This window comes from Hibiscus syriacus, unplaced genomic scaffold (assembly GCF_006381635.1).
Source record: "Hibiscus syriacus cultivar Baekdansim isolate YM2019G1 unplaced genomic scaffold, ASM638163v2 tig00013285_pilon, whole genome shotgun sequence".
NCBI lineage: Eukaryota > Viridiplantae > Streptophyta > Magnoliopsida > Malvales > Malvaceae > Hibiscus > Hibiscus syriacus.
The window spans coordinates 678,286-697,810 of NW_024062299.1; the positions used below are offsets into that span (position 1 = coordinate 678,286).

Here is a 19,525-nt window from a genome sequence, read left to right on the forward strand (position 1 = left end):
CCCTGTTAGGTATGGCTCATAAATATACCAGTAAAGAGGACAGGAGATGGAGCGGAGTGAGCGAACATCAACTGTCCTTACAAAGAAAGTCTCGTTGTGGGGTTACGAATTATGTGGGTTGGGGGTGCGGGGGCGCAGCCCCCGCGGTACGGTACAGGGTTAATTTTGTAATTATGTACCAGGGTTTTCTATTATAAATAGAGATGTAACCTAGACCTAAAAAATTCAATCATTGAATAAAAACTTCTAGCGCCGCCTAGGCACCGAGGACGTAAGCACATTGCCGAACCTCGTAAAATTCTCGTGTTCTTTTGTTTTCTTTACCCGTTTTCGTCAACACTCCCCTAGAAGAATTTTGCTAGTGCCAGGAATGTTTTAGTATTTCACACCTATGAGAAAAATACCCGAGGAAGCAGCAATTTATGGTCTGGAATTAGCATTATCCACCCTATATGAACCATCTTCATTTCTTTTTACCCAAGTCATCTTTCTGCTTCTAAACTTTTAATTAATTACTTTATTCCAACACAAAGAGCAATGGCTAAATCAGCTGTCTCTCCCCCAGTTTTCTTCTATCTTCTGCTCCTTTTGTCATTTGACTCTGGTACGTATCTTTCTCCATTTCCCGTCTGTTTCTGGGTTTGATATTGAAGCATGAACGGTAAAATTGCAGGTGAAAGATCAATGTTCCGCCCCCACAAAAAAAAATCCCAGATTTTCTCACGAATTTCTCCTGTAAACAGGGCAAAACATGGTGTGTTGCAAAGCCATCCACCGACGATGCTGCACTGGCTTCCAACATAAACTCAGCCTGTAATTATCTTGGAACCCGGGGACTAAACTGCAACCAAATACAGTCAGGTCAGCAGGGATGGACCAAGGGGTCGACAGAACTGACATCTTCTGAAAGTTTTAAATTATAATATAATTTAAATTTATTTATATATTTTTTGATAATCTGTTTTGTCACCCTCTTTTAAATTTTATTCGTTCACCATCTAACATAAAATCATGTAGGTGAAACATGCTATGACCCCGAAACTCTCATCAACCATGCCTCGGTCGTCGTGAATTCTTACTACCAAGATAATGGTGGTCAGGAACATGCATGTCACTTCACTAACTCCGGTCTCATCACGGTATCCGATCCAAGTAAGTCACTCTGTTAGACCCTAATCCTGGCAAAAGAAAACATGTTTTTTTTTTAATTTTTCTGTTTGACGTTGTTTATAATTGTTTCTTCTTGCAGGCTATGGAAGTTGCCAGTATGCATGAAGGGTGATGATATGGAAGACGTGTTGCTCGAAGGTTCTTGGGTGTTGTCTGTAATAGATGTATCTAAAGTCTCCGTGTACTTTTCCATCAAAATTTACTTCCTTTCTCTAGGGGATTGGATTCCATATAGTATGTTTTAATGGATGAAAGGGTTGTCATGTTTGATCAATTTGATATTTATACGATGATTATAATATATAGTTTCTATTAATTTTTCTTTATTTAGATACTTAAAAACGATTATTAGACCAATTTTGAAAGAAGAAAATTAAATAATGTTGTGAGGTTATGTTGCATTTAGATTATTTGTTCAAATAAGATTTATGTTACAATGAGAAATGGAATCGCATTATAAAAAAAAAATCTGACTAATTCTATATATAATCAAGGTTTAATGTGATTATCGAACATTAGAAGTTCAAGAAAAGACATCATGTGATATTCTTTGTTCCTCACAAAAATTAATCTAATCTTAGATGTGATACTAGGGGTGATTATGAGCGTGATCAAATATTTTATAGTCTCACTCAATGAAACGACTTACGATATTACTCTCATTATATAGGAGGGACGTCAAATCCCATTTCGATCAATCATATTCCACTACATAGTAATCTTTATAGTGTAACCAATTACGACACACATTTGGTTGTACCAAAACACGCAACTCACAATGTTACAATAATGATGATCTCAAGTTGGAGGATCATACATGTAATTATCACTATAGGTAATGTTGTGATTGTTACATAATGATCTAAGAAATATAGTCATAACGCATCAATTTGATATGTTGTTCTCCAACATATACCTATGTATTGGTTTTGATATCTTTATGTCAATGACAACACATTATCACCAATCAACTATACATTAATCTTAATGCATTTATTATTATTCAAACTCACAATAATATTTGACTAAAGTCTTTTAAAAATAACTATATTATTCTTATGATTTTACTATAGTTCAATTTGTTTACATTATACGTAGAAAAAAAACGAAATAGTAATGACAATGTCTTATATTGATAAACAATTAATATAAAATAAATGTCATTACATCTATATCATGATTGAACTTTGGATATGTTCTAACATATTTTTCACTCTAAACTCTCGAATTAAATTCAATTTTATCCTTTAAAAAAATTGATCTGATTTAAATCTAATTTTTCAAAATATTCTAATATAAAATATTCATCTTCTAACACTAATAGAGAATTTGTTCTAAATTTTTACACCAATCTCTGCAACTCTGCATCATTTCTCACCAAACCCCCGGTGAATTGATTCTTCATATCTCGTCACTTTTAAGGTTTGGAATTCGACAGAGACAATGTTTGACTAATGTCTGCTTCACACCATTTACTTGCGTTTCCTTTGACCATGTTTATCTCCTTCGGATTTTTATGTTTTTGGGTTAATGAAAGATAATAAATCCAAAATTAATTATGGGGTTAAAGCATATTTTCAATAATCTTTACTTAAAAGAGACCCTCTTACGGCAAATTTACAAGCAATTGACAATGTTGTTTTGTCTTTTGTTCTTACGACTTCTCAGTTAAAACTGTCCATTTAAGGCTTTTTTTAGACGTTAAAAGTAAAACCCATTACCAACCTCCACTGGAAGATGTTTTCTAGTGCCAGGAATGTTTTAGTAGTTCATTATAAGCGGGAAAAACAGTGGAAGCAGCAAATTACGGTGTGGAATTAGCATTTTCCACCCTATATATATAATGAACTATCTTCATTGCGTTCTACACAGAGCAATGGCTAAATCAATCGTCTCTCTCCCAGTTTTCTCTCTTCTGCTCCTCTTTTCATTCGGCTCTGGTATGCACGCTTAAAAATGGTAAAACTCCGTTTTTGGACCCTATACTATGAATTACTTATCAAAGTTCTTATACCCATTTATCAGGGATATTGCTGAAGTCGGCCAATGGGCAGGTACAAAATCAATGTTTTAATTGTGATCTTACTATGATTTTGTCTCATGTTTTAAATAAATTTTCAAAAGATGATTATCAGTTGTTCGACCTTATTTAATCTAAATGCCGACGGTGACTCTAAATTAATTTTTTCATATCGTCGTGATTCATTCCGAGATTAAGAAACGTTACGACAATTTTGTCTCGTTTTTTTTATAATAAACAGGCCAAAACCTGGTGTGTGGCAAAGCCATCCACCGATGATGCAGCACTGGTTTCCAACATTAACTATGCCTGTAAGTATCTCGGATCCATGGCATCAAACTGCAGCTTTATACAGCCGGGTGGAGCATGCTACGAACCCAAAACTCTTATCAACCATGCATCTTTTGTCATGAATTCTTACTACCAAACCTATGGCCGTCAGGAACATACATGCTACTTTACTAACTCTGCTCTCGTCACTGTCTCCGATCCAAGTAAGAAAGCCTCTGTTAAACCCTAATCCTGTTCTAAAACATGTTTTTTTTATCATGTTGTTGAAGTTTTATACGGTGACGTTGTTCATAATTCTGGGTTTTCTTTTTCTTACAGGCCATGGTAACTGTCAGTATGCATGAGAGGCTCTGATATAGAAGATGATGGCATTTGTTTGAAGGCTTCTGGGTTTAGTGTGTAATAAATGTAGCTAAAGTCTCTATATACTTTATTTTCTATCAGAATTTATTTACGTTTTGGAGATTGATTTCTGATTGTTCTTCATTTTCTCTCTCTTCTTTTCACCACCTTCTTTACATTTTCCTTCCTTTTCTCACTTCCCAAACACCACATTTATGGTATGATTCAAGATTCTAACGAAAATGTGCTGCTGCACCAATGTTCTTCAATGCAATAAAATATTACAAATATAAAATATTATGGTTTGTAATGTATTTTAATCCTCAATCCCATATATTTAGATTTAGTTATGTTATATAAAATTTTAAATAAAAATAAAATAAAAATTTAGGATACTTTTATCATATATCCCATTTATTTGTCCATAAAGACTTTAAAAAAGTAACTTTCAGTACATATTATTTAAAGATATTATATTAATGAAAATGTAAAAAATGTTTTAAAAATCCTCAATTAATTTAAATATATATATTTTAAAATTTTAATTATTTAAAATATTAAATTAATTATGATCAAATTTTAAAAAATTTGATTATGAAAAAAATAATAAGAAATAATTTTAATGGAACCAAATGAGTATAATATTTATGGATTTCCTAATAATGTATAATCATATTAAATATGAAATTAAATATAAATTATTACAAGTCCTGACGCCAGACAGAATAGTGATTATCCTGTAGGCTAGCTCCGACAGACAATTCACAAGAGAAAATTCGCCCAAAAAAACCAGAGAAAAAAAGTCTCTAGGGTTTAATAAAATATTATAAAATCAAACAATGCCAAAAAGCAGTCCACAAGCCGGACTGTTATAGCCAAAAATCGTCTTTATTCGAATTTTGCCAAAAATAGCAAAATCCCGAAAATCACTCTAAATTGAAATTCGAAATAAAATAAGCAATCTCCCAAAAATCCGGCCTAAATCGGATTTAAATTGACTTCCTAATTAACAATCGAAATATTACCATAAATAGTAAAAAATAACTAAATCTAGTGATTCGGAGGGGAAAACGGCAGAATTTGAGGTTGAAGAAAAGGCCACATGGAGTGTAGGAGAGCGTGCGCGTCGAAAAGAGCTTTCCGGATTGGGGTCTTATGCGCGATTCTGACACCTGTAGCCAAAGTTATGGCCAAAAGACTGAAACATACTCAAAACGACCCAAATGAGGAACATGTCACAATCAATTCCCGCCTTTGCGCTGATCTGCCAACTCATGGCATCTCAGCGCCATCAACGTGCAATCTGACAGCTCAGCATCATCTGTCTCGAATCCCCCTGCATCAGTCACCCCGGGTTGGAAAGAACTCGTCCTCGAGTTCAGAGTAGTGTCATCAGGATCCACAAAACAATGACTCAGGTGCTTCACATTAAAGACATCAGAAGTCTTCAAGTGACTGGGAAGTCGCAACCTGTAAGCATTATCATTGATCTTCTGCACGACCTCACAAGGTCCAATCTTCCGATCCTTAAGCTTATTATACTCACCAACAGGAAAACGATCACGAGTTAATACAGCCCAAACAAAATCACCAACATCAAAAAGTACCTGACGACGATGATTGTCGACCCGAGTCTTGTACTTGGTATTGCTCTCATGAATGGTCTGTTTCACCTGCTCATGGATACCCCGAATATACTTTGCCATCTCATCTGCTTTAGGACTGAAACGTCCTATACGTGGAATAGGGGCTAAGTCCAACACCCCGGATGGGTTCTGACCATAGACAATCTCAAATGGGCTTAAACCTGTGGTTCTATTTTTTGATCTGTTGTAGGAAAATTCTGCCTGAGGCAATGCCAAATCCCACTGCTTCGGCTTCGTTCCTGCTAAACACCTTAAAAGGTTTCCCAAACTTCGGTTCACCACCTCAGTCTGGCCATCCGTCTGGGGGTGGTAGGCGCTACTGAAATTCAACTGCGTTCCCAGTTTCCCCCACAGGCTCTTCCAGAAATGGCTGATGAACTTAGTATCACGATCTGAAGTGATGGTGTTCCTCGATCCATAGTCTTTCTGCAAGCTACAAAATGAGATAAGCCATTTTGGAAAACCTGTCAACCATAGTCTTTCTGCAAGCTACAAAATGAGCCATCTTGGAAAACCTGTCAACCACAACAAAGATAGAATCAGAGGCCCTTTGGGTGCGAGGTAAGCCTAGTACAAAATCCATGCTGACATCGAACCAAGGAGCTTCAGGAACAGGTAAGGGAGTGTACAATCCCGCATTGGTGAGAACTCCCTTAGACCGCTGGCACACATAACAACGGTCCACATAATGGGCCACATCACTAGTCAACTTGGGCCAATAAAATTCAGAAGAGATAAGGGCCAATGTCTTATCTCGGCCAAAGTGTCCCTCATTATGGAGTTCACTTATAATTTGTTGCCTCAATGAACAATCTGGAATGCACAATTGTAATCCACGAAACATATACCCATTATGCAAAACAAAATCATGACGGTGACCCTCAGTTACCTCCTGAAATATCCTTCCAAAGGAAGGATCAGCTGCATGCATATCTGTGAACGTCTCAAATCCTGCAACTTTAGTACTCATGGTGGTGAGAAGTAAGGTATGACGGCTCAGGACATATGCGACGCGGTTCAAACTCCCTGCTTGGTGCCTCAGCGTAAAAGTGAATTCTTGCAAGTATTCTACCCACTTGGCATGACGTCTACTCAGCTTGTGTTGGCCATTGATGTACTTCAAGGCCTCATGATCGGTAAACAGAATAAACTCCTTCTGTACTAGGTAGTGACGCCAATGCTTCAGGGACTGAACTATGGCATAGAACTCCAGATCATAAGTGGAATAATTTTTCTTTGATCCCGATAGCTTCTCACTGAAAAAAGCAACCGGACGACCTGCCTGACTCAGAACACCACCAATGCCAACGCCAAATGCATCACAATTTACCTCGAACACTTTGTCAAAATCTGGAAGTGCCAAAACTGGAGCCTCGGTCATCTTCTGCTTGACCAGTTGAAAACTGGCCTCTGCCTCCTTAGACCACTGGAAATCACGCCCCTTGAGGCACTCTGTGATAGGGGCGATCAGAGTACTGAAATTTCTAATGAATTGACGGTAAAAAGATGCCAAGCCATGGAAACTTCGGATGTCATGTAAGGTTCTTGGTCTGGGCCACTCCAAGACTGCATCTATCTTTGACTGATCTGCATGAACACCATCAGTAGACACAACAAAACCAAGAAAAGTCACAGAAGTAGTGAAGAAAGAACACTCCTTTTGATTGACAAACAAGCACTCCGTTTTCAGCATCTCAAAAACAGCATGGAGGTGATCGAAGTGTGAAGTCCATGTCGGACTATAAACGAGGATATCATCGAAGTAAACTACAACAAATTTCCCCATAAAAGGCCGCAAGACCTGATGCATAAATCTCATGAATGTACTGGGCGCATTGGATAACCCAAAAGGCATGACCATCCACTCATACAACCCTTGTGGCGTTTTAAATACCGTCTTCCACTCATCTCCAGGCCTTATTCTGATTTGGTGGTAACCGCTCTTAAGGTCAATTTTTGAGAAGATCTTAGAACCAGATAGCTGATCCAACATATCATCTAGACGGGGAATTGGAAACCGATACTTCACTGTAATTCTGTTGATCGCTCGGCTTTCAACACACATACGCCAAGAACCATCTTTCTTTGGCACTAACAGAGCAGGGACTGCACATGGGCTCATACTCTCTCGGATATAGCCCCTCTCCAACAACTCTTCCACTTGTCGCTGCAACTCTTCGGCCTCCTTGGGACTGAGGTGATATGCTGGTCGATTTGGCAAACTTGACCCAGGAACAAGGTCAATTTGATGCTGAATATGCCTCATAGGTGGTAGTCCAGGAGGAAGATCCTCTGGCATCAAGTTAGAGAATTCTGCTAGCAGTCGCTGCACCTCTACTGGTAAATCTGTATCCACGTCTACTGCATTGTTCTCGCAAGGTAGCAAGGCATAGACCACTCCGCCATGCTCAATCTCATCTAAAAACCTGGACATAGAAAGCAGATTAGTATTATGGGTTACTGGGGTAGGAGTAAGTCCTTCCCGCCGGGGTGCCAACACAATCTTTTTTCCCTTGATGCTAAGAGAATATGTATTCTTCCGTCCATCATGAATGACACTGCGATCATACTGCCAAGGTCGACCCAACAATATATGACACGCATCCATAGACACAACATCACACCAGGCATTATCAAAATATTTTCTACCAATTGAAAAAGACACGAGGCATCGCCTATCAACTGTTACCTCACTGTCTTTATTTAGCCATGACAACTTGTATGGCTTAGGATGACGGTCCGTCTTCAACTGCAATTTCTGGACAACCTCCTCGGACACTACATTCTCACAACTGCCGCTGTCAATGATCATTTTGCAGACTTTATCTGCAACTGTGCAAGTCGTGTGGAAAATATTGGTTCTCAACCAATCGTCCCCTGAATCGCCCTTGGGGGTAAGTAGACTCTTGCGAACGACCAGAGTCTCATGACCATCTCCATACAACACATCATCAGTCTCATCATCGTCATACACGGGTTCGCCAATCTCCTCAGTCTCGTCTTCCACGTTTTCCTCAATCAACAAATTTTTGCCCTTTTGACTAGCAGGCTTCCTGCAATCAGTCGCCCTATGCCCTTGTTCACTGCAACGAAAACATCTAATAGTAGGGTTAGAATTACCCTGCGGTGGCTGCTGAGCAGGACGGGACTCTTGAGGGCGAACTGGTCGACTGTTGTGATCGCTCCTGATCACTGGTCTCCTGTTTTGCTGTTTTTCAACAGCAAGTGCACGCTGGTATGCTTCCGAAACACTCCATAATGAATGAAGGCTGAGGACATCTTGCAAGGGCTGGCGTAAGCCCCCCAAATATCGCGCCACCATCTGCTCCTCCGTCTCAGATAAATCGTTCCGGGCGACCAATTGGTAAAACTCCTCCGTGTAATCATCGACTGATCGCGCGCCCTGCCTCAACGCATGAAGTCGCTGAAATAAGGTTTGCGTGTAGCCGAAGGGAAGGAAGTGGCCCTTCATCTTCTTTTTCATCTTCTCCCAATCAGTGATCTTGGCTTTGCCCTGTCTTTCTCGTGAACGTCGTAACTGTTCCCACCACGCAGATGCTCTGCCCTTGAGTTTGATGGCGATCAGTTTCACTTTCACACGATCGGTGACTTCCTTATATTCAAAAATACGCTCCACTTCATTAATCCAATCCACGAATCCCTCGGCCTGTAACGTACCAGAAAACTCAGGGAGATCGACCCGAAAACCAAGGTCTCTATGACGCTCCTCCCGACCACGGTGCTCCCGAAATCCTGCGCCCCGAAATCTTGCGCGATTGTGATATGGGTTTTCGAAAGTGGAATTGGTATCGTGATCAGAGGCCTCACGATCCTCGAAATCCTGCGCCGCCAGACGCTGGGTTAATTCTGCGACTTGCCTCTGCAAATCCGCAATCATCACATCCTGAACGCTGCGATCACGGCGTTGAGCTTCCTCATTCGGAACCTGCTCACGACAACCACGACCACGACCTCCAGCCATTGAAACTGGTGAAATTTCCCAAGAAGATGTTGAAGCTCTGATACCAACTGATGCCAGACATAATAGTGATTATCCTGTAGGCTAGCTCCGACAGACGATTCACAAGAGAAAATTCGCCCAAAAAACCAGAGAAAAAAAAGTCTCTAGGGTTTAATAAAATATTATAAAATCAAACAATTCCAAAAAGCAGTCCACAAGCCGGACTGTTATAGCCAAAAATCGTCTTTATTCGAATTTTGCCAAAAATAGCAAAATCCCGAAAATCACTCTAAATTGAAATTCGAAATAAAATAAGCAATCTCCCAAAAATCCAGCCTAAATCAGATTTAAAATGACTTCCTAATTAACAATCGAAATATTACCATAAATAGTAAAAAATAACTAAATCTAGTGATTCGGAGGGGAAAACGGCAGAATTTGAGGTTGAAAAAAAGGCCACATGGAGCGTAGGAGAGCGTGGGCGTCGAAAAGAGCTTTTCGGATTGGGGTCTTATGCGCGATTCTGACACCTGTAGCCAAAGTTATGGCCAAAAGACTGAAACATACTCAAAACGACCCCAATGAGGAACATGTCACAATCAATTCCCGCCTTTGCGCTGATCTGCCAACTCATGGTATCTCAGCGCCATCAACGTGCAATCTGACAGCTCAGCATCATCTGTCTCGGATCCCCCTGCATCAGAAACGACCCCAATGAGGAACATGTCACAATCAATTCCCGCCTTTGCGCTGATCTGCCAACTCATGGTATCTCAGCGCCATCAACGTGCAATCTGACAGCTCAGCATCATCTGTCTCGGATTCCCCTGCATCAAGTCCTCAATCCTTTGTAGTAGGATTTTGCTTCAAAAAAACTACATATATATGCATCATCAAATACAAAGACGAAAAAAGACATTCCCACTGATCCCATCTAGTCCATGATGTTATATACCTATTAAAACCAGTAACCGAAGAATGATTCGGGTTAGATGATACTACAATACTCATATATATATATATATATATATATATAAAAGAAAGAGATTCATGGTTCTTGCTTAAGGAACATGGAAGGAACCATGTCTTGAAGAAGCCCATAGTCAGGTACATGATGCTGGTAGTACTGCTGGAAAGGGCTAAAGTTTTCTGCACAAGCTTGGTTATTCATGTGATGAGGCGCTGTCATCTGCTTGAACAATTCGTGCGGTAAGCTCGTCGTCCCCGCCAGCGGAAACATCGAAGCCTGGAGAAGCGTCGCCGTGTTCCCTCTCAGCGATGTAGGAAGCGGGTGGTTGTGTTGGCCTTCGTACGTCGTGATCACTGTGGATGGGTCCTGGTACGACCTCTCTACCCTTTTCTTGACCGTACACTTCTGAGTAGTGCACCGATAATAGCTTCTGCAATGATAAATCAGGTCATTAATTAGTAATTACTTTCGGCTTAAGTTTCATATAAGTAAAATTCATCTTGGAAGTCAAAGAAAGGGGCGAAAGGATGGTATGCAAGCAGCCAAGCACAGACCAAACACATAACCAGGTTTCAGACATGGTTTTTGCATGTCCTTTAAGATAAGAATATTTGTTTGGTTGTGATACTAAGAAAGGTAAAAGAAACCAAACCTTGGATAAGGGCTGTTCTTCACAGCTTTTTGTCCATATTTTCTCCATCTGTATCCATCTTCGAGATGATCAACTTCACTTCTAGTCATGAAAGCAAATCGTGGTTCCTTCTGCTTCCTTTCTTCTTTCTTTCTAGCTGCTTTGTTCCTATCACAGTCCACAGATACAATATCTAATTTATCTCCAGAGATTAAAGAAAAATTGAGGGGGGGGGGGAACTTAGTTAATTTGTAATTACCCTTTCTTAGGGCTTTCTTTGCCTCCATCGTCCGACTCTTTCGGCTGCTTGTTCTTATTATTGTCTGAATCTTCTTCACAATTACCGACGGCCTCGCTTGAGGAAGAATAAATGGAAGGATTAGGAGTAAACACTTCCGATGACAACCTGAAGGCCTTTTCGAGTAGACCGTAATCGTCCATCGAACCGTTGAACCGGTCAATGAAGTTCATGTATGAAGAAGGATGACCAGCCGATGAAACCCTAAACATGTCGGATTCAAGATGTTGATCGTCGTTGAAGGTAGTGCTTGCATGGTAGTAAAAGTCTCTAAATTCTTGATCCGACATGGAGAGAGATCAAACTAAGTGAGGTTAAAGTTCTTGAGGAGGGTTTCATGGCATCTCTATATCATGTTGTTTGAGCTATATATATATATATATATATATATATATATATATATATATATGATGACGAAGAAGACATGGAAATAGAGAGGGTTTAGCTTTGAATGTGACTTTGGGTTTATTTCGCCGCTTTATAAAGTAGGGTGACATCAACAAAAACAGCCTTCCAATAGGAAGAACACACGGTGGCTTCTGGTACTGTGATGTACGAAAAGAATTTGACACATATGGGTGAAGAAAAAAATTACAATAAGGATAGAGCTGTTAGTGGATATGTTTTTTCCTTTAAATTAAATGCTTGAATATTTCACTGTGCTTATAATTAATAAATTCATGTTTTCAGTTGTAATTCAATAAATTATGAAAAATATATTCTCTTGTGGCACCAGATTAACAAACCATGTAATATTTTTTGTGTAAAAAAATAATTTAAACTTAAAATTAATAAAAGGAAAAACAAAAAAAATAATGAAGCCGCAAACACTATTTATATATAAAAATGGGCATGGTTTGAGACAAGCTTTTGCCTTATCTAAATTCTACTTAAATTGCCCATTAGTGTTGGCACAAGTGGTTAGAATTCAGAAATTTGAGTTTGTAAGGTCAAGTTCGAATCCCACTACCGCCACTCTTGGTAGGTAATTTGTAAAGTCCTATGTAAATCCCAATTGGGTCTTTGGTATACCCTGACCCTGAATTGGGGAGCCACCCCTGACTTAAACTTTTATGTACCAAAAAAAATTCTACTTAAATTTTATATCATCAATATGTCATTTAAAGTAAAAATCTAATTTAATTTGATCTAATTCTATATATATAATTTTTTTATTTGGTAAAAGGATATCTAATTAAAAAAATATAGAGAAGTTATTACGATTATTCATAAGCAATAATTATACTATTATCATAAATCATATAAAATATTTTTTATTATTAATTTGAATTGGACTCGATCTCATTATCTAAAAATTAAACTTAAATTTAATTTGTTTTACAAAAAGTAAGTCGAAAATTGGTTCAAGTCCATGTCTATCCTTACTAATATGTACTTAATGTGATATAATTTGGATTTTTGTGTTAATTTACTTAGTAAAAAGAAAGATAAGATAGGGGTAAAAGCGGTAGAAGGTAGCGTGTGGAAGATGATGAAGAAAATTGAAGAGGCCGAGAGATGAGACCACACAAAAAAGCAGTCAGACGTTCAAACTTGAAGAAGTCTTGACAATGATTGAGTATTAGTCGTACACGTGTCATTGTTCGTCCCGGTATTTGACCGTAGCCGACGACCTCACCCGGCACGTGGGAGAGACCTTTGATGTCTTTCCTACGTCACACATGCTTTCCTTTTGCCCTCTGCTTTCCCCATTTTGCCCCCTTACATATAACAATTTTTCTAGAAACAATACTATCACCTCTTCGGTGATAATTTTTGGTCTGATTCTGATTTTAATCCCTCTATTGTGCTCAAATTTTAATTTAATATATTCACTTTTTTTTATTAATCTAAGGTAATTAAAAGTAATACATGTTCTAAAAATTCTTAACTATTTAATAATGAAAGCTTAAACACCTTTACAGTTTCCAATATATTCACTATACATGATAACTAAATATATTTGTAGGTTCAAATTAGTATCATGGTTAATTGTAACGGATAATGTGATAATTTCATTTATTATTTTTATCATATAATCAAATCATGTGAACATTTAATTAGTTATATTTAAAAATACTAATAAATTTACATGATAACTAAATATTAAAAATTGTTTGAAAAAATATGTTATCACATGAATAATAGTAATTAAATTGATATTATCAACTTTAATTTATTATAAACTACAAATTAGCTTAGTGTGAAGAGATATTATATTCTTTAAATAATTTTTTAGTTTGAATTTTGATTTTGTAAATGAAATAAACTGGAGGAAGATCTCCCCAACAATAAGCACCTATAATCTGATATGTATTAATCGACCAAAAAATTTTATTTTTTAATAAACCAATATTTCATTTATTTAATTATGGTCGTAAAATAAAATAAAATTGCAAAGGCTGACCAAACCACTAAAGCACCCCAAAGCATTTCATATTGAAATGTGAAAGCTCTAACTCGTTGCTTGATCCTTTCAAGCAGACTGATTCATCAACCAGTAATCAGTTCATTGAAAATAATTCACTATTTTCTTTTTTAATTATTACTTTTTATAAAAAGCTTCATATATTGTATTGATATTTGTTTGAAAAAGTCATGAACTTTCATAAGTTAGTTTCTTAAGTTGACTTTGGCAATTATGCGATGCCTACTTTATATTATATTATGCAATTATTTGAATAAATATTAATTGTAAATTAATCAAATTCAAGGTCTTAGTCACATGGTCAAGACTACTGCTGGGCAATGGGCATAAGTCCAGTCCACTTCACTAACTACAACCAACAGAAAGGGTTCTTACCTTGTGATGCATATATGTGTTTGTGTGTTATAACTTTGTGATGCATATATTCGTTGTGATAGTTAAAAAAAAATTTGTTTCTTAAGAATTTTCTATAAAAAGATAGTATCCACGCGAACGTGTCGAAGACACGTATTACCACGACCACGACCACGAGACAGACAGCGGCGGCGGCACGCGAGAGTCCCCCTTGTTCTCTATCACTCAACAAGGAAGTGAGAAAGCCAAGCCTTAAATACCATTCTCAATAGTGTTTCCAATACTATGTGGGATTGAGCATTACCAACACTTGTTTCCAATACAATGTGATTATTCAGGAAACAATTAACAATCATGCACCTTAAAACAACTGAATCAGCAACCAATTGCATTAGTATTATACGATTAAATATGTCATAATTAAAAGTCAATCTACAAACAATCGCGATTATTGCAATTTTAAGCAAAACATTCAAAAATAATATCACTATTTAAGGCTCAATCCCACATAGTATTGGGAACAAGTGTTGGTAATGCTCAAATCCCACATAGTATTGGAAACACTATTGGGAATTGTATTTAAGGCTTGGCTTTCCCACTTCCTTGTTGAGTGATAGAGAACAAGGGGGACTCTCGCGCGCCGCCGTCGCCGTCCGTCTCGGGTCGGGTCGGGTCGGGGTCGGGGTCGTGGTCGTGGTCGTGGTAATGGCAATGGTAATACGTGTCTTCGACACGTCCGTGCGGATACTATCTTTTTAGAGAAAATTCTTAAGAAACAAAATCTTTTTTTTTAAACTATCGCAACGAATTTGGAAAATCGCAACGACATTGTAGACTATCGCAACGCGAATTAGATATCGCATTGCGATTTTGTTGGTCATTTTCGCAAATCCAAAAAAAGTTGATCTATTATTGTCGATCGTTTGAGGTTTAAAACAATTATGTCTTTGACACGTATCACACACACAATCTTATTTTTAGAGAAAATTCAGAATTTTAAGCTTAGAATAAGAAAACTCAAAGGTTATTGCACCAATTTGACTATCACCTTAGATTTTGGGTGTATACATACTGAAAGAGTGCATTAAATTTAGAGGACATTATCTATTCCAAGGATTATACCAACCAATACAATTTTACTTGTAAGACAATAATTTTTGTCACGACTCAATTATAATTATTTTTTATTTTAATTAATTTATTTTCATACTAACATTTTATTTTACAATAATATAATTTCCAACAATAACATATATATTAAACAATAAGAAAAAGTTAAATAATTCAGTCTAGAAATGAGAGGGAAGAAGCAATGACGTGTAAGTAAAGTTTCTTAAATTTCGATGGGGCTCCATTTTGCCCTACAAGCAATGGTGCGGTAGTTTCTGAACTTTTCCAAAGCGAAAAGGCATAGTTTGGTCAGTGGTCATAATCCTATTTAGGAACACAAAACGAGGCTTGACTTTATCCATTTATGACCCTGTCAAATAAGCAGCTTACATTACTGCAAAAACTCAAAAAGAATCCAAGATTAGGAGAATAATTGCTGTCATTATAGTCTTTGGTCTAATCATTAAATCAAGGATAAAGTACACAAATAATCTTCAATTATAGGATGTTGCTTTATTGAGCACGTCTACTATTAAAATTTATAAAATGGTCACACGACAATTCATATGTTCTAAATTTAACATTTTTCGATAAAAAATTGGCAGTCTTCTGAACCAGACGTTAACATGTTGAGTGAAATATGATAGTCGTTTGAGATTTAGGGATAAAATTTTAACTTATCTCGGACATCAAATTAACGTCAATCTCATATTTTCATTAATTTTTAACAGAAATGGACGAGTTTAGACATATTAATAGTCGAATGACCATTTTATAACTTTTAATAGTCGAGAGACTCAACAAAATAATATCATGTAATCAGATGATCATTTTGTAGCTTTTAATAGTCAACAGACTTAACAAGACAACATCCTATTATCGCAAGACCATTTATATACTCTACCCTAAAATCAATCCATACCAATATTTAAAGTATTGTTCATTTTAAATCATTCAACTTCTCGACTTTCTCCTTAAAACAAAACATTCAAGAGATTTTTTTTAAATAATTTCAAATATTACAAAATAATATATGTTAAAAAAAATTAGACAACAACAACACACCTCGCAGATACTTAAAATCTCTAAGAAAAACAACATTTCTTAAAATCTTTAAAAAAAACGATACTTACTTTAATAAATGTACACATATAACAGATTTAAAACAATATGAACACAAATCAATTCTACTACACGATCCATCTAAATCTCATGATCCTCCTTGAAATTTTGATAATTGGCCTTTTGGGGTCATTAATTGGGCCTGCTATTGAATAGACAGACAATACATGTCATATTGACATTCAACAATTGGAGTAATGACATAAAAAGTCGAACATTGTTCCAAAATTAAACCATTAATGAGTCAGATGTACGATGGAATAGTCTGCACCGATTAGGCATGTTCTCAGTAGAAGTGTAAATTTTTTTTAATATTTCTGATAAAAAATTTCTTAAATTATTATTATTTATACGAGTTTTGTTATTATTGTGTGTTTTATCGATTTTATTAATATATTCGGTAAAACGTTTCCTAGAACATTATTTTTCTACCAGTTTTGTTATTATTAGACACTTTACTAGAAATGTCAAAAAATATTAATGTTTTAAGTAATTTTTTACCGGAAATATTAAAAAAATAATAACAAAATCGATAACGTCTTTCTTTAATCGTATATTAAAGATGTCGCGCGGTAAAATTTCCCATGTTCTCAACATCAATGGTCCTACAGACCAAAACATCGTCATTTAACTCCCAAATACGAACTTTTGAATTTTCCTTGTTCGAATCACAAAAGATACTGTCAACTCAGTAAATTCTTAAGAATACTCAGCAAAATTAGAAGATAAATATCTATTCAAATCTTTAGTCAATTATTTGACTTAATTAACATCATTTAAATTATTAATTAATAAAATTAATAAAACTACTAATCAAATTAGAATCTATCATTAATTAAGCAATCACAAGGGTAATTTACCCTAAATCATATCATCATCACATATACAAACCACTGCTTGGCAAACCTCAATCTCAGCCTCAATACTATTTTAACTTGCAAAGCATTTTCCCACAACTCATTAAACTCTAAGCCACCCACCACCAGCTTTATCGCTCAGGCTAGCATAATACGGCATTGCAAGTAAATACAGTCTGGAAATATGTATACAAAAAAGATCCATTGTTAGTGTGGTCAACGAATCTATGAATTTGTAAATATACCTCACAGACGATGCAGAGGATTTCAAACTAATCATCGTCATCAAGAACACTCCGACGCCTATCTTTAAAACCGGATAAACAACGGCACCAAAACCAGATAAACAAAAGGCAAGCCGGCAACATGTAAAATTAACTTACCGTGACTTTGGTCTGTTTAGTTGTTTGGGTGTTATCTGTTCCAGCAGTGATATAAGTCTCTCCTCAGAAACCTTTACACGGGTTCAACCGTACGTGTTTCAGTTCTTTATCAAAGCTTACTTACAAATGTGGTCTCGAATATTAGGCAGGCATCAATAAGTAGTTGAACCACAAAAAATTGGCATACCTTCTCAACTATCTGACCTGTCTGAGCAGCTCTAAGTAGAACATCCTCCACACCCCTAGCCTTCTCAGGTTAACCAAGGCAAAAAGAGTATCGAGCGTAGAACCTAAACCCGTCATCTATGCCTGCCATTTAGTTGTACTATTTTTTCTTAAAGATGCTATCTTCATTTTTTTAATTCCTTTTTAACGTTTCAAAGAAAGTGATAGGGGATGTAATCGCATAAAGGGTTTACTGTAATTGGTAGGACTTTTACGAAAAAGATAAATTTGCATCATACCATATAATCCTTGCTTTTCGTTTTATAACTCAATTAAACAATTCTTATGAGACCCTTATCCTACTAAATTCAGGTTTTCAATACCTCTTTATATTTACAAAACACACGATACATATTTCAAATCGAAGCTGAGCCTAGATCATTGAAGAGAACAGATCAAATTTGGTCTTTGACAAACATGGTATTCGGGAAACCAAAATATAGCCAGGCCCACCGTAACATCTTCGATTTGAGCTCCATACTTAAGTTAGGTCTTTCTAATATAAATAAATACTTATATGAACACACTTCTCCTTGCTTAACGAAACACAAGTTTTACTTTTCCAAACCGTGAGGAGGAACACATACATTTTCAAACAATTAAATTAAATTCGAAGGTTTAACAGTCCACTGATATATTGCGAACATAGAAGGCAGAACTAAAACTTAATAGTCAAACAGAAAATCTCAAAAATAGCAAGCAATTCGATGATAGAACGGACATTCTATAACATGCATATAAGCAATTAAAGTAGGTTTCTTGAACTGACTCAAACGGTGAATTGAGATACAAGCTTACGTCTTTCACGAGCTTCACCGGACAAAATCTGACTAAGCATCATTTGCCTTTGTTCATAGGCCTCCCTAAATTAATAGCTTTTACTCGTCAAATCGATGAATTAATTTGATCCCAAAATATATAATACAACATGAATGATTCAGAAACAATACGCATACACACACACATACACACAAAAAAAACTGACCTCTTGGCCTCTTCCTGAGCTTTTGTTGGTCAGGGTTTTGTTGACTCCCCTGTTTATCAATAGATTATAATTAGTAACATTAAATTAAAAGCACAAACAAGCCCAATTCAGAATTTTTCAAGAGGAAGAATTTGCTGAAATTAAAATGAAAAAGACGTAGATTACCGTCCCTTGTCGAGCCGTCAGCTCTTGCATCCTTCTTTGTCTAATTGCTTCAAGTTCAGGATCAGCCTACAAAATTAGAAAGAAAAAATTACAATCCACTGGATTCCCAAAAGCAACTTAATCCACTGAATAATCCCAAGGAACCTAAATACATCCCTCTTTTGTTCTAATTACACTAAAAACTCATCGACTACTATAACAAAAAAACAAACAGAAAAGTTAAAAACCCAAAAGAGATGTTTGGTTGACAATAAATTTAGTACGAATTGAAAGGAAAAATGAAAATAATACCATTACCGTGGAATTATTGGATCTCCCTCCTACACACCACCAAAGAGAGCAGGTTAAAAGGCTTCTTCACCGGAGAGAGATTCCTGCAGATTTTAAGCTTCAGCAGTACGCGACTTATGTTGGATTTTCCCTTTAAATCAATTGTTTTTTTTTTCATTTAAATTATCAAACTAAAGGAAAGTTTCCTGGGCTTGGGCCTGAATGGATTCAACTTGAATCTTACAAGTCCAATTCTGAGGTAAATAATCCAACTTGACTTCGACCCATTGGTTTAAA

General features: G+C 36.5%; 1 protein-coding gene and 1 pseudogene across 1 annotated transcript; both read right to left on the reverse strand.

Moving 5' to 3' along the window:
- Positions 1–10,453: 10,453 nt before the first annotated feature.
- Positions 10,454–11,643, reverse strand: LOC120205816 (WRKY transcription factor 28-like). Its single transcript, XM_039205611.1, has 3 exons — positions 11,291–11,643; positions 11,053–11,199; positions 10,454–10,830 (listed from the first exon to the last, which is right to left on the reverse strand). The coding sequence occupies exons 1-3, from the start codon at positions 11,617–11,619 to the stop codon at positions 10,479–10,481; spliced, it is 828 nt and encodes a 275-aa protein (XP_039061542.1). The 5' UTR covers positions 11,620–11,643; the 3' UTR covers positions 10,454–10,478.
- Positions 11,644–17,256: 5,613 nt separating this feature from the next.
- Positions 17,257–19,410, reverse strand: LOC120205991 (annotated as a pseudogene).
- Positions 19,411–19,525: the final 115 nt, after the last annotated feature.

Coding starts and splice junctions, on each gene's coding strand:
- LOC120205816 (XM_039205611.1), bottom strand. CDS start 11,619: ATGTCGGATCAAGAATTTAGAGACTTTTACTACCATGCAAGCACTACC. Junction 11,200..11,290: donor AAAGAAAGCCCTAAGAAAGG/GTAATTACAAAT, acceptor GGACTGTGATAG/GAACAAAGCAGCTAGAAAGA. Junction 10,831..11,052: donor AAGAACAGCCCTTATCCAAG/GTTTGGTTTCTT, acceptor TTATCATTGCAG/AAGCTATTATCGGTGCACTA.